General features: G+C 42.4%; 1 protein-coding gene across 2 annotated transcripts in view; it reads right to left on the bottom strand.

Moving 5' to 3' along the window:
- Positions 1-12,935, bottom strand: part of LOC137538304 (uncharacterized) — a 30,257-nt gene that overhangs the window by 14,050 nt on the left and 3,272 nt on the right. The window contains exons 2-4 of one of the 2 annotated variants that reach the window (XM_068260383.1): positions 10,743-10,771; positions 7,540-7,606; positions 1,380-1,493 (exon numbers count right to left, since the gene is read on the bottom strand). In XM_068260383.1, the coding sequence (XP_068116484.1) occupies positions 1,380-1,493; positions 7,540-7,606; positions 10,743-10,771 (210 nt within the window). The remainder of the gene's footprint in view (positions 1-1,379; positions 1,494-7,539; positions 7,607-10,742; positions 10,772-12,935) is intronic. The other variant, XM_068260384.1, reaches the window with a different exon arrangement.

Here is a 12,935-nt window from a genome sequence, read left to right as displayed (position 1 = left end):
CCATGGGATGAGCGGATCTGTCAAAACCAGCCTTATTAGCCTGCTGAGTGGATCTGTAAAAATCAGCCTCATCAAGCCTGCCGACAAGACTGTACACACAGGAAAACTGTCGCTAGAACAGCCGCCCCGTGGGCGGGTCTGATGACCTGTTGTTTGAATAAATCAGGCATGTGTACGTGCCTTTACATTCAGACATGAGGATCCACATACAGACACCCTTTAATATGATCAGAAAGGATTGTATTAGGTAATGATAATCATCTAATGTCAGCATGTTATGTACATGAGAATTACAATCTGGCTTAATGTTAAATAAAAACATGTTTCCCTGCTCTTTATTGCCAATACAGTTAGCCTACTTAAGGTGGTTGGTCAATTTGCCATCAGATCGACCAACAGATTGTGAATCGATTTTACTATGAAACCGATCACAATCTGTGGAGCTGCCGCTGCCACCCGCCCACATACATTACCTTATCCAGCCGGCGCGAGTCCCCTGGTCTCCGCTGGGTTCCGGACCGGCTGGCTTCACTTCGGGTAAGTTTAAACAGTAGAGGGCGCTCTACTGTTTAAACTTTCTGCTGGGACAGGAAGAAGCCAGCCAGAACCCAGAACCCAGTGAAGAAGAGACGGCGGTGAGAGCGGGGACTCGCGCCGGCCGGAGGAGGTAATGTATTGCCGCTAGCATCGGTCATCGGGCATTTGAACGCCACTATCGATGCACTCCTGACCCGCCAGTGATCACAGTTCGGTGGGAATCAACGGGAACGATTGATTTCGGATGGAAATCGATCGTTCTGTCAGCGTTTGCGTAACGATTTCACAGCAGATTCGATCACAGTGATCAAATCTGCTGTATATCGGCGGGAAAATCGTTAGGCGTATGGGCCCCTTTACTTTGTCCCAAAAGTAATGTTATCTGTGTACAAATCACAATTCACACCCCTCAGTATAGCAGGGATGGGAGTTTCCATGTTAATGGATATGTTCTATCAAATGTATTCAGAAAATGTTTACAAGGAAACCTTTTTCTTTTCTGCTTATGGTCACACAGGATACTGGAATGTTAATCCACCCTAATCAACTGACAATCAACTGACTAATCAACTAATCAAATTAATTAATTAATCCTGGAAGCTGTGTGGCCGTGGGCATGTAACTGATAATTCTTCCAGAAAAGAGTCTGATAACCTTTTCAGTAACTAGCTACTGATTTTGTAGAAGTTGTTATGGTATGGCTAATCTAGTGGAGCAGAGGACAAATTATGGCTATAGTTCCAATTTAACAATGTTATACTCCTCCTAACCAATAGAATATTTTACAGTGATAGAGATGAAAATGCATTCATGTGGTGGCCATGACAAAAGAAAAATCTTACATTGAGTTTCTCCAGGGCACAGATGGTACTTTGTGCCCGCACAAGATGGTCAAGGAGCTCAGTAATCTTCTGGTTCAAGGAGTCTTTATCTTGCTCCACATTCTCACTCTGACTCTATTTAAGCAGGCAGTAATGAGGGAAGCATTGGAAGCAAGTAAGGAAACAAAAGAGATTACTAATATTTCATGAGCCTCAAAAGGAAGAAAGTATAACAGCAACACAAGCTGCAAGCCGTGCTCTAGTATTGTTGGTACTGCTGAAAATTAGGAATTAATGGTTTAATTCACACAACTGCAGTATTCCAGGCACTCATTTGTGCCATTGTAAAACATCTTAGAATAATGTGTGTATGTACTACATGAGACCTCTGGACCATAAACAGCGTACTGCATATACTAATGAAGGACCTCTGGACCTTTTCAAAGTGTTTGTACTATTGGAGAACCTCTGAATTGTTATAATGATGCATAGAAAACATTTTTTTTAATATTCACATGTGGAAGATGCAAAGAAAACGTTGTAGGTAGAAACAATAGACCATTCCTAGAGCTGAAGAAAGTGTGATAACGTGACTATATCTCCTATTCCAAGGACCTTCTGAAAGGGCACTCTTAATCAGGTGCTCTGAATCATGGTTGGGGTACATTTAAAGTGGATCTGAACTCTTGCACATGACAAAAGGAAAACATAGGAGTTTAACCTGGGTAATTCCCCCTCATTTATGTCTAATCACTAGTTGTAATTTGATCCCCCCCCCCCCCCATGTGTCACATGACTGCATATGGCAGATAAGCCCATTTGAAAGTGCAGGCTGTAAACAATATGTCTGCTTCCATGAATGAATCAGGAAGTATAAACTGTGCAGATTTATTTTAGGATTTGTATCAGCTGTAACAAATACATGTTTTTTGTTTAAAGGTTATTATGCTGTTGTATTTTTTAGAGCAGAGAGGTGTTCTGAGTTCAGGTCCACTTTAAAACATGTCTGAGGCAGTGTGGATTTATGCCTTTTCCACATTATAAAGGCAGATTGTTTGTAAATATGGGTTAATATAGTAGAGCAACATTTGTTTAACCGCTTGCCGACCGCCCACAGCCGATGGGTGGCGGCAAAGACTGGGCCTAAACGACCGCAATACTCCCATCGGCGGGGGCGGCGGCGGGCATGGTTATGCGGCGATCACGTCATTTGTGATGCGATCAGCCGCCGGCGACAGGCTCTGCCCCCCTCACGCTGTAACCCGCCGGCCGTTCGGAAGCGCCGGCGGGTTACTAGCTGCCCAATCGCCGCTGACACAGTGTATAATAGGCTTTGTAATGTATATAAAGCCTATTATACAGGCTGCCTCCTGCCCTGGTGGTCCCAGTGTCCGAGGGACCACCAGGGCAGGCTGCAGCCACCCTAGTCTGCACCCAAGCACACTGATCTCCCCCCCCCCTTCCCTCTGATCGCCCACAGCACCCCTCAGACTCCCCCTGCCCACCCCCCAGACCACTGTTTGCACCCAATCACCCCCCTAATCACCCCTCAATCACTCCCTGTCACTATCTGTCAGCGCTATTTTTTTTATGCCCTAAACACCCCCTGCTCCCTCCTGATCACCCCCACCACCCCTCAGATTCTCCCCAGGCCCCCCCCCTCAGATTCCTCCCCCCCCCCCCCCTGTGTACTGTATGCCTCTATCCCCCCTGTAATAACCCACTGATCACCTGTCAATCACCCATCAATCACCCCCTATCACTGTCACCCATCAATAAGCCCCTAACCTGCCCCTTGCGGGCAATCTGATCACCCACCCACACCATCAGATCGCCCGCAGATCCGACATCAGATCACCTCCCAAGTGCATTTTTTTCATCTGTTCTCTCCTCTAAACACCCACTAATTACCCATCAATCACCCATCAATTACCCCCTATCACCACCTGTCACTGTTACCCATCAGATTAGACCCTAATCTGCCCCTTGCGGGCACCCAATCACCCGCCCACACGCTCAGATTGCCCTCAGACCCCCCCTTATCAATTCGCCAGTGCATTATTTACGTCTGTTCTTCCCTGTAATAACCCACTGATCACCTGTCAATAACCTGTCAATCACCCATCAATCACCCCCTGTCACTGCCACCCATCAATCAGCCCCTAACCTGCCCCTTGCAGGCAATCTGATCACCCACCCACACCATCAGATCGCCCGCAGATCCGACGTCAGATCACCTCCCAAGTGCATTGTTTACATCTGTTCTCTCCTCTAAACACCCACTAATTACCCATCAATCACCCCCTGTCACTGCTACCCATCAGATCAGACCCCTATCTGCCCCTAGGGCACCCATTCACCCACCCACACCCTCAGAACGACCTCAGACCCCCCCAGACCTCCCCCCCCTGTGTACTGTATACATCTATTCTCCCCTGTAATCACCTGTCAATCACCTGTCAATCACCCGTCAATCACCACCTGTCACTGCCACTTATCAGATCAGACCCTAACCTGCCTCTTACGGGCACCTGATCACCCTCCCACACCATCAGATTGCCCCAGACCTACCCTCAGATCACCTCCAAAGTGCATTGTTTACATCTGTTCTGCCATCTAATCACCCACTGATCACCCATCAATCACCACCTGTCACTGCTACCCATCAGATTAGACCCCTATCTGTCCCTAGGGCACCCAATCACCCGCCCACACCCTCAGACCCCAGCCCTGATCACCTCGCCAGTGCATTGCTTGCATCTATTCCCCCCTCTAATCACACCTTGAGAGACCCATCAATCACCTCCTGTCACCACCTGTCACCCCCTAGCACACCTACCCATCAGATCAGGCCCTAATTTGCCCCGTGTGGGCTCCTGATCACTCGGCCAAACCCTCAGATCCCCCTCAAACCCCCTTCCGATCACCTCCCCAGTGCATTGATTGCATCTATTTTCCCCTCTAACCACCCCCTGAGACACCCATCAATCACCTCCTGTCACCCCCCTAGCACTCCTATCCATCAGATCAGGCCCAATACAACCTGTCATCTATGAGACCACCCTGCTTATGACCGGTTTCACAAAATTCGCCCTCTCATAGACCACCTGTCATCAAAATTTGCAGATGCTTATACCCCTGAACAGTCATTTTGAGACATTTGGTTTCCAGACTACTCATGGTTTTGGGCCCGTAAAAATGCCAGGGCAGTATAGGAACCCCACAAGTGACCCCATTTTAGAAAAAAGACACCCCAAGGTATTCTGTTAGGTGTATGACGAGTTCATAGAAGATTTTATTTTTTGTCAAAAGTTAGCGGAAATTGATTTTTATTGTTTTTTTCACAAAGTGTCATTTTTCACTAACTTGTGACAAAAAATAAAATCTTCTATAAACTCACCAAACACCTAACGGAATACCTTGGGGTGTCTTCTTTCTAAAATGGGGTCACTTGTGGGGTTCCTATATTGCCCTGGCATTTTAGGGGCCCTAAACCGTGAGGAGTAGTCTAGAAAACAAATGCCTCAAAACGATCTGTGAATAGGACGTTGGGCCCCTTAGCACACCTAGGTTGCAAAAAAGTGTCACACATGTGGTATCGCCGTACTCAGGAGAAGTAGTATAATGTGTTCTGGGGTGTATTTTTACATATACCCATGCTGGGTGGGAGAAATCTCTCTGTAAATGGACAATTGTGTGTAAAAAAAAAAATCTAAAAATTGTCATTTACAGAGATATTTCTCCCACCCAGCATGGGTATGTGTAAAAATACACCACAAAACACATTATACTACTTCTCCTGAGTACGGCAGTACCACATGTGTGGCACTTTTTTGCACCCTAAGTGCGTTAAGGGGCCCAAAGTCCAATGAGTACCTTTAGGATTTCACTGGTCATTTTGCGACATTTGGTTTCAAGACTACTCCTCACGATTTATAGACCCTAAAATGCCAGGGCAGTATAGGAACCCCACAAATGACCCCATTTTAGAAAGAAGACACCCCAAGGTATTCTGTTAGGAGTATGGTGAGTTCATAGAAGATTGTGTATGTGTAAAAATACACCCCAAAACACATTATACTACTTCTCCTGAGTACGGCAATACCACATGTGTGGCACTTTTTTGCAGCCTAACTGCGCTAAGGGGCCCAAAGTCCAATGAGCACCTTTAGGCTTTACAGGGGTGCTTACAATTAGGCACCCCCCAAAATGCCAGGACAGTAAACACACCCCACAGATAATCCCATTTTGGAAAGTAGACACTTCAAGGTATTCAGAGAGGAGCATAGTGAGTCCGTGGCAGATTTCATTTTTTTTTGTCGCAAGTTAGAAGAAATGGAAACTTTTTTTTTTTGTCACAAAGTGTCATTTTCCGCTAACTTGTGACAAAAAATAAAATCTTCTATGAACTCACCATGCCTCTCAGTGAATACTTTGGGATGTCTTCTTTCCAAAATGGGGTCATTTGGGGGGTATTTATACTATCCTGGAATTTTAGCACCTCATGAAACATGACAGGTGGTCAGAAAAGTCAGAGATGCTTCAAAATGGGAAAATTCACTTTTGGCACCATAGTTTGTAAACGCTATAATTTTTACCCAAACCAATAAATATACACTGAATGAATTTTATTTTTATCAAAGACATGTAGCACAATAAATTTGGACAAAAATGTATACAGAAATTTTACTTTATTTGAAAAATGTCAGCACAGAAAGTAAAAAAAAAATCATTTTTTTGACAAAATTCATGTCTTTTTTGATGAATATAATCAAAACTAAAACTCACAGCAGCAATCAAATAGAACCAAAAGAAAGCTGTATTAGTGACAAGAAAAGGAGGTAAAATTCATTTAGGTGGTAGCTTGTATGACCGAGCAATAAATCGTGAAAGCTGCAGTGGTCTAAATGGAGAAAAAGGCTCTGGTCCTTAAAGCGGACCCAAACCAAACATTTTTTTTAATTAAAAATATTTAGTTGCACCACTCTGACACATACAAAGATAAATAAACACTTCTTCAAACCTATGATCATTTCAGTGCATGCTTTTCACCCTTCTCTTTTCATAGCTAGGATTATACTGGGGGCAGCCATTAGCAATTCCTCCATTGCCAGACACCATCTACTCCACCAGTTTGCCGGAAAAATTCCGGCAATTTGAAAGGAAGGGAGGGGTTCCTCCAATAAATGTAAAATATTTTATATTTGTCATCATGCAGCTGAAAAAAGGCTGCTATTTATTATTATAATTTAGAAAATAGATTTTATTTCTGAAATCTTGTATTTTTAATTTGGGTCCGCTTTAAGGGGCGAAAAGACTGTGGTCCTCAAGTGGTTAAACTTGAAACATAAGAGCAAAACTAGGTACACACACCAGATGTGACAATGATGACGCTCACCCGAGTTGGCCATCAATGTTATTACATGTGCTGAGAACTGAGATGATGCATGGAGGGGGGATACAATTTGTACACATATGTAGCAATGCTAGATTAGGGTCAATACCATTGAATGTTAAATATTTATTTAGGTTGTCTGCTATCATAACATAGCAGACAACACTGGCCAAAGGATGCAGTGCTGCTCATGTTTTATTTTAGTAAGCAGCAACAAGTTAGTAATGTGCCTGTTATTGGAAAGTGGCAGTGGGGAGCTGAAGTTGATGGTGATGATGCTGATATGCATTTGCATTTAATATATTCATTATTATGGGGGAAAGATACTATTAAATGTTTACACCAGAAATGTTTAGACCGGATTTGTTTAAAAGAAAGTAAATGTATCTAGGCTTTTGATAGACAATTTTAGGCTTATAGCCTGACACTTTTTTGTTTTTAGAAAAGCGCACTAAATGCTGGATAAGATAACGACTGCATGATACTAGTCTGATCTAATTTTATTTATGCACCTCCAGCTCCTCTCTATGGTAGCTCAGACTCACAATTAATGGTGCAAGACAGCCACGTTACATGTCTTTACACATATTTACCAACATAATAGAGAGGAACAATTCTTGGAAAGATGTTGAACAATTGAATAGCTGTAATGAGTAATCTTCTACTGCAAACTATAAGAAATGATGGCGTGCCAAAGAGTGATATAAATATTATACCTAGTAACAAAATGAATTATAGTACCAATAAAAAATGCAATGTAGTCAAGTCCTGCAACTGAGTACTTACAGAAGACTGGAGATTAGCTTCTTGTTTCTGACTGGATATATGGGTGCCAGAAAACTTCTCTTTTCTCCTGAAGACAAAGAAAATCATTCTTGATGCATTGCAGTGTTGGTATGCACTGTAAACAGCTAAAGTTTTATATCAAATCTAGTAAACAAACCCATCTATTCCTCTGAAAGTTCAGGCTGTCACCAGTAGTTAATGTCGGAAGTATCATAGTTATCAAACTGCAGAACAGTTGTCCACAAGGAGCAACTATAACTCTACTGTGATAAGCCTTCTGAAGGCTTATCACAGGGAACAAGGTCATACGCCCACCAGCAGGACCTCCCTCAAACTCAGATCTGAGCCAAGTATAAAGCCCCTGACTGTTGAACTGTAAAAATGTAAACTCTAGCAACAACATAAGTGGTCTAACATGGAAACTGTAGGTGGGAGAGGTGCCCCTATAAATGTGAACAGCTGGGAAGCAGTATGAAGTAAACAATCTTACCTCGTAACAGGAAGGAGAATATGAATTATTCAATTTATTGGACACTAAAGGATGACGGGTTTCGCGGGCCGTACCCACTTCTACAGGCCACAAAATGTAACCTGGGCACCTCAGAGTATTAGTTGGAGATTTATTTGCGTGCCACAAAGCTATATGATGCTCCAGCTTTGCAGCCTTGACTAAGCTGCAACTTGCTCCAGGCCTACCTGAGGTTCAGGACAAGACAAGACGCAGAACATTTATATCACGCTTTTCTCCTGGCTCAGAGCTCACTAGGGCATGCTCTATAGGCAGTAGCAGTGTTAGGGAGTCTTGAGCACGGTGTCCTACCAAAATAGGTGCTGGCTTACTGAACAAGAAGAGCCTAGATTCGAACCCAGGTCTCCTGTGTCAAAGGGGTAACTGGTAACCGATGGGACCCGGTAACTTTTGAAAGTGACAATCTGTGGCAATGTGGCAAAAATTGTGAAAACAAACACTGTGTTCACTACTTGGATAACGGTGATCTCTGTGATTATCATTTAAAGTAAACTAAGCATCATGACCGTAAAATGTATAAAACAAACCTCCCCCTAATCACATTTCCCAGCCTTGGAGATATAGTTCATTAATATAACTACATCTCCCAGCATGCATCGCGTCCGCAAAGGCCGCACAATATCACTGTGGGCACTGCAATCTGTGTGTGGCAGCATGCCTGCATATGAAGTAAAGGCTAGGGAACTGCCCCTCAAATATGATGTAATGCTTGCTGCCTGCCCCAACAGCCCACAACATTTCTGAGCCTCCATTCATTTTATATATTTAGATGGTGGGTAGGTATCTTCCTTTTTCCCATTTGATGCTGTTTTTCTGTCGATAACCCGACAGCCACCTTTAGAAGTAGGTAAGGAGACAAAAATGAGACGGGAGCCCCCAATAGTGTATTATTGGTGATAAAAACGGTAAAGTAAATAATGAGAGATATACTCACAAACATGGGTTGCCGAGAATCAGGCAACCACTATAAGCACATATGGGGATATTGACCCTGTCCCCACTCAGGTTAAAAAGTCGCTCTCTGTAGTAGGAAAAAAAAAAGAGTGGGTGTCCACACCCATCCACCAGGTGGATAACAATATGTACCGTAATAAGAAAACAGAGGCGCCAGTAGAGTAAAAAAGGACCGTATTAAAATCGATAACTGTCCCTAGAAGAATCAATTCCTCCCAATTAATTTAATATAATTTCTATAGTATATTAAGAATACGCCTGCCTCCGTTTATGTATAGAGGACAGAGTATATGGGATTCTAGTTTTTAGTTAATAATCAATGGCATCTAATCTCTATGTTTATGAAATTTCTATTCTTTTACTTATTTTTATGTATTTTTACTGTAATTTATTATGCAGGCATTTGCGTGCATGCATAGAGGGATATATGTCCCCAATGATGTAAAAACCCTTCCATAAGTATGGCTGCTGCGGGAAGTGTGCCCTTCTGATGACACACTTCCGCCCAGTCTTTTCACCATCCCCTGATAGCCAGCGCAACACATCCGCATAGCAATGTGCCCCCTACATCAATGGCGGCGGCGGACAGTGTGCCCTTACGGTGACGCACTTCCGCCATGCCGCATAGACCAATGAGAACTGACACTCCCCGACCTTTGCACACCAACCACGCCCCTCCGCTCGAATTTCCCGCCAGCTCTGCACGGAGGTAACGAGTGCAGAGTATAACAGTGAGCAGCGCGGCGCCCACACGCTACAGAGGCGCCCTGCTCCGACTGCACACATCTGAGGTAAGTGACTCCTCATTATAAGACACCATACTAAGGTCCATTTATATTATTCTATTTATCTATTACATATTTCCTTGCACTCAACCACGGGACCCCTGTATAGGAGGGGTACAATAAATAGATAAACAAGTATAGCGTATAAGGAGGGGGACACCAGAGTAACCATATGGTATCAATTAAAGGGCAAACAGTTCTTCTCTATTAAATGGGAATGCTATATATGGAGATATGTGTTGTACTGTATGTTTATATATTTGTTTATATAATTTTATATTTCACATTTGTATAACATCTATCGACATTCAATTTGGATCTGCACATGATATACATGTTTATACTTGTATTTATGCCTATCATCGATTATTCTTAGTGACTCCCTGTAATGGAGATAATTGCGTTTTTCATTGTACATAATTGATGGATGTGTTTTTACTGTACTTGTTTTTATTTTAATTATTTTTAATTTTATTTTTACTATTATTATTCTTTATTATTATTATTTTTGTTTTTTTGTTTTTTACAGCTGCTCCTTGTCTTGTATTTTGCCTGAGGAATCGGGCTTGAGACCCGCGAAACGCGTTGCAATTGTTTTGTTTTTGGAGTACAGATTAAATGCTTTTCATACATTTGATCACAGTGGTTGTGTTTGAATAATTGGGGAGGTAAGTCCACCCTTGCCCCCCGTGTTTTATCGATTTTAATACGGTCCTTTTTTACTCTACTGGCGCCTCTGTTTTCTTATTACCTTTAGAAGTAGGCTCTTAGATGTCAATGGCAGCTTCACCTCATTAAAGCATTTGTCAGAATGAGAACATCCATAAGATATTTACAGTATCTAATGCTGAAGTGTACTTTTACAACCGTTGAAAGTAGGGAAGGGGGGGGGGGGGGGGATATGATAGGCTTATAGGTTTTTGTTGTTTACTTACCTATTTTGAGCTTTTTCATTATGCTGACTCTATAAAAAAGGATTACATTAGTGTAAATACTGGGGTACTAGGAGAAAGATAATACATAAACGTATGCTAACGTACTAACTTGCTAATCAGCATTCTGCTTAAAGAGGAACTCCAGTGAAAATAATGTAATAAAAAAAGTGCTTCATTTTTACAATAATTATGTATACATGATTTAGTCAGTGTTTGCTCATTGTAAAATCTTTCCTCTCCCAGATTCACATTCTGACTTGTATTACATGGTGACATTGTTACTGTGGGCAGATTATGGAGCTGTTTCTAGCTGGTCTGGCTTTAACAGACAGCTATTTCCTGTCTGAACATTGTTACATTGTGACAGTTTGCCCAGAGTACCGTACGGTACCAGAGCCTCTTGTGGGAGGGGTTTCAGCACAAAATCAGTCATACAGCGCCCCCTGATGGTCTGTTTGTGAAAATCATTATTTTTCTCATGTAAAAGTGGGTATCAGCTACTGATTGGGATAAAGTTCAATTCTTGGTCGGAGTTTCTCTTTAAAGTGATACTAAAGCGAAAAAAAGCTTATGATATAGTGAATTGTATGTGAAGTACGGATTTTTATTATATTGCATATAATTGTTACTCTGTATTTTAAAATATGAAACAGAGCAGAACTAATGGCTTTTTGAACTTCCCTGCACTAAAATCTTATCTGAAGCTGTTTTTCACTGTTTCTTTGATGTACAGTCCTGGCCAAAAGTTTTGAGACTGTCAAAAATATTAGTTTTCACAAGGTTTGCTGTTAAACTGCTTTTAGAACTGTGTTTCAGTTGTTTATGTGATGTACTGAAATATAATTATAAGCACTTCATATGTTTCAAAGGCTTTCATTGACAATTACATGAAATTTATGCAAAGAGTCAGTATTTGCTGTGTTGGCCCTTCTTTTTCAGGACCTCTGCAATTCGACTGGGCATGCTCTCAATCAACTTCTGGGCCAAATCCTGACTGATAGCAACACATTCTTTCATAATCACTTCTTTGAGTTTCTCAGAATTAGTTGGTTTTTGTTTGTCCACCTGCCTCTTGAGGAATGACCACAAGTTCTCAATGGGATTAAGATCTGGGGAGTTTCCAGGCTATGGACCCACAATTTCAACGTTTTGGTCCCCCGAGCCACTTAGTTATCATTTTCGCCTTATGACACGGAGCTCCATCGTGCTGGAAAATGCATTGTTCTTCACCAAACTGTTGTTGGATTGTTGGAAGAAGTTGCTGTTGGAAGGTGTTTTGGTACAATTCTTTATTCATGGCTCTGTTTTTTGGCAAAATTGTGAGTGAGCCCACTCCCTTGGATGAGAAGCAACCCCACACATGAATGGTCTCAGGATGCTTTACTGTTGGCATGACACAGGACTGACGGTAGCGCTCACCTTTTCTTCTCCTGACAAGCATTTTTCCAGATGCCCCAAACAATCGGAAAGGGGCTTCATCGGACAATATGACTTTGCCCCAGTCCTCAGCAGTCCAGTCACCATACTTTCTGCAGAAGATCAATCTGTCCCTGGTGTTTTTTTAGGAGAGAAGTGGCTTCTTTACTGCCCTTCTTGACACCAGGCCATCTTCCAAAAGTCTTCGCCTTACTGTGCGTGCAGATGCGCTCACACCTGCCTGCTGCCATTCCTGAGCAACCTCTGCACTGGTTGCACTCTGATCCCGCAGCTGAATCCTCTTTAGGAGATGATCCTGGCGCTTGCTGGACGTTCCCTGAAGCCTTCTTAACAAGAATTGAACCTCTTTCCTCGAAGTTCTTGATGGACCTATAAATTGTTGATTGAGGTCTAATCTTAGTAGCCACAATATCCTTGCCTGTGAAGCCATTTTTATGCAACGCAATGATGGCTGCATGCTTTTCTTTGCTGGTCACCATGGTTAACAATGGAAGATCAATGATGTCAAGCATCACCCTCCTTTTAACATGTCAAGTCTGCCATTCTAACCCAATCAGCCTGACCTAATTATCTCCAGCCTTGAGCTCTTCAACATTCTCACCTAAGTTAACAAGACGATTACTGAAATGATCTCAGAAGATCCTTTAATGACAGCAAAGAAATGCAGTGGAAAGGTTGTTTGGGGATTCAGTTAATTTTTTATGGCAAAGAAGGACTATGCAATTCAACTGAACACTCTTCATAACATTCTGAAGT

This window comes from Hyperolius riggenbachi, chromosome 11 (genome assembly GCF_040937935.1).
Source record: "Hyperolius riggenbachi isolate aHypRig1 chromosome 11, aHypRig1.pri, whole genome shotgun sequence".
Classification (NCBI taxonomy): Eukaryota; Metazoa; Chordata; class Amphibia; order Anura; family Hyperoliidae; genus Hyperolius; species Hyperolius riggenbachi.
Note: the sequence above shows the minus strand (reverse complement) of the source record. Positions and strands in the feature narration are given on the sequence as shown.